This window comes from Austrofundulus limnaeus, unplaced genomic scaffold (assembly GCF_001266775.1).
Source record: "Austrofundulus limnaeus strain Quisiro unplaced genomic scaffold, Austrofundulus_limnaeus-1.0 Scaffold8328, whole genome shotgun sequence".
Taxonomy (NCBI): Eukaryota; Metazoa; Chordata; class Actinopteri; order Cyprinodontiformes; family Rivulidae; genus Austrofundulus; species Austrofundulus limnaeus.
In genome coordinates, this window is record NW_013960730.1 from 1 (window position 1) to 760 (window position 760).

General features: G+C 43.2%; 1 protein-coding gene across 1 annotated transcript; it reads left to right on the forward strand.

Annotated features, from left to right (window-relative positions):
* Positions 1-325: 325 nt before the first annotated feature.
* LOC106512578 (protein NDRG3) lies at positions 326-729 on the forward strand (the record flags this gene model as incomplete). The annotated part of the gene is given in 3 exon segments (XM_014001168.1): positions 326-421; positions 493-553; positions 643-729. Coding segments are annotated over 3 exon segments (195 nt in total), but the record flags the coding sequence as incomplete, so codon positions are not given.
* Between the last annotated feature and the right edge of the window lie 31 nt (positions 730-760).

Consider the following 760-nt stretch of genomic DNA (forward strand, 5'->3'; position numbering starts at 1 on the left):
AGTATTGCGAGGGAACGCAAACGAAAAAAAATCCCCCCATGTCCCCTCGCAGGCTCCATAGGTCTCAGCTACTACTGTGCAAGTTTTCAGCTTTGTATGTTTCTAAAATTAGCATTAGCGGTTAGCTTGAAAGTTTGATTAGCATTTAGAATGTTACAGGGATTACATCTGACTACCACCATACTGAATTTAATCTCATTTTGTCTATAGATGTTGCAGTTAGACATTTTTAATTAGCTTTGGCAGCCGTTTTGGATTCTGGATTAGCTTTCACCTTTTGTTAAAGATTTTGTTCAGCTTGTACCTTAACAAGTTTTAGCTTAATGTGTCAGTTGTTGTTTTTCTGCTGTGCGTGCAGGTATCAGTACCCCTCCATGGATCAGCTGGCTGAGATGCTGCCATCTGTCCTCACTCAGCTTCAGTGAGTCTTCTTTAAAGCCAAGTGCATGATGGGTAAGTCAGAGGTTCTCAGGTCATTCTGTGTGTCATCAGGGTGAAGAGCGTCATCGGTATCGGAGTCGGGGCTGGAGCCAACGTCCTCACTAAACTAGCTGTGAGTAAAACGATTAATGACCTGAAACTGACTGATGTTTGATGTTTCAGCTGATAGAGGAGGAAACTGATTCATGTTTGATGTTTCAGATGAATGAGCCCAGTCTGGTGGAAGGTTTGGTTCTGATCAACGTCAACCCCTGCGCTAAAGGCTGGGTGGACTGGGCCGCCTCTAAGGTAAAAAGAAAAGTCTTCAGATCTTGAAATA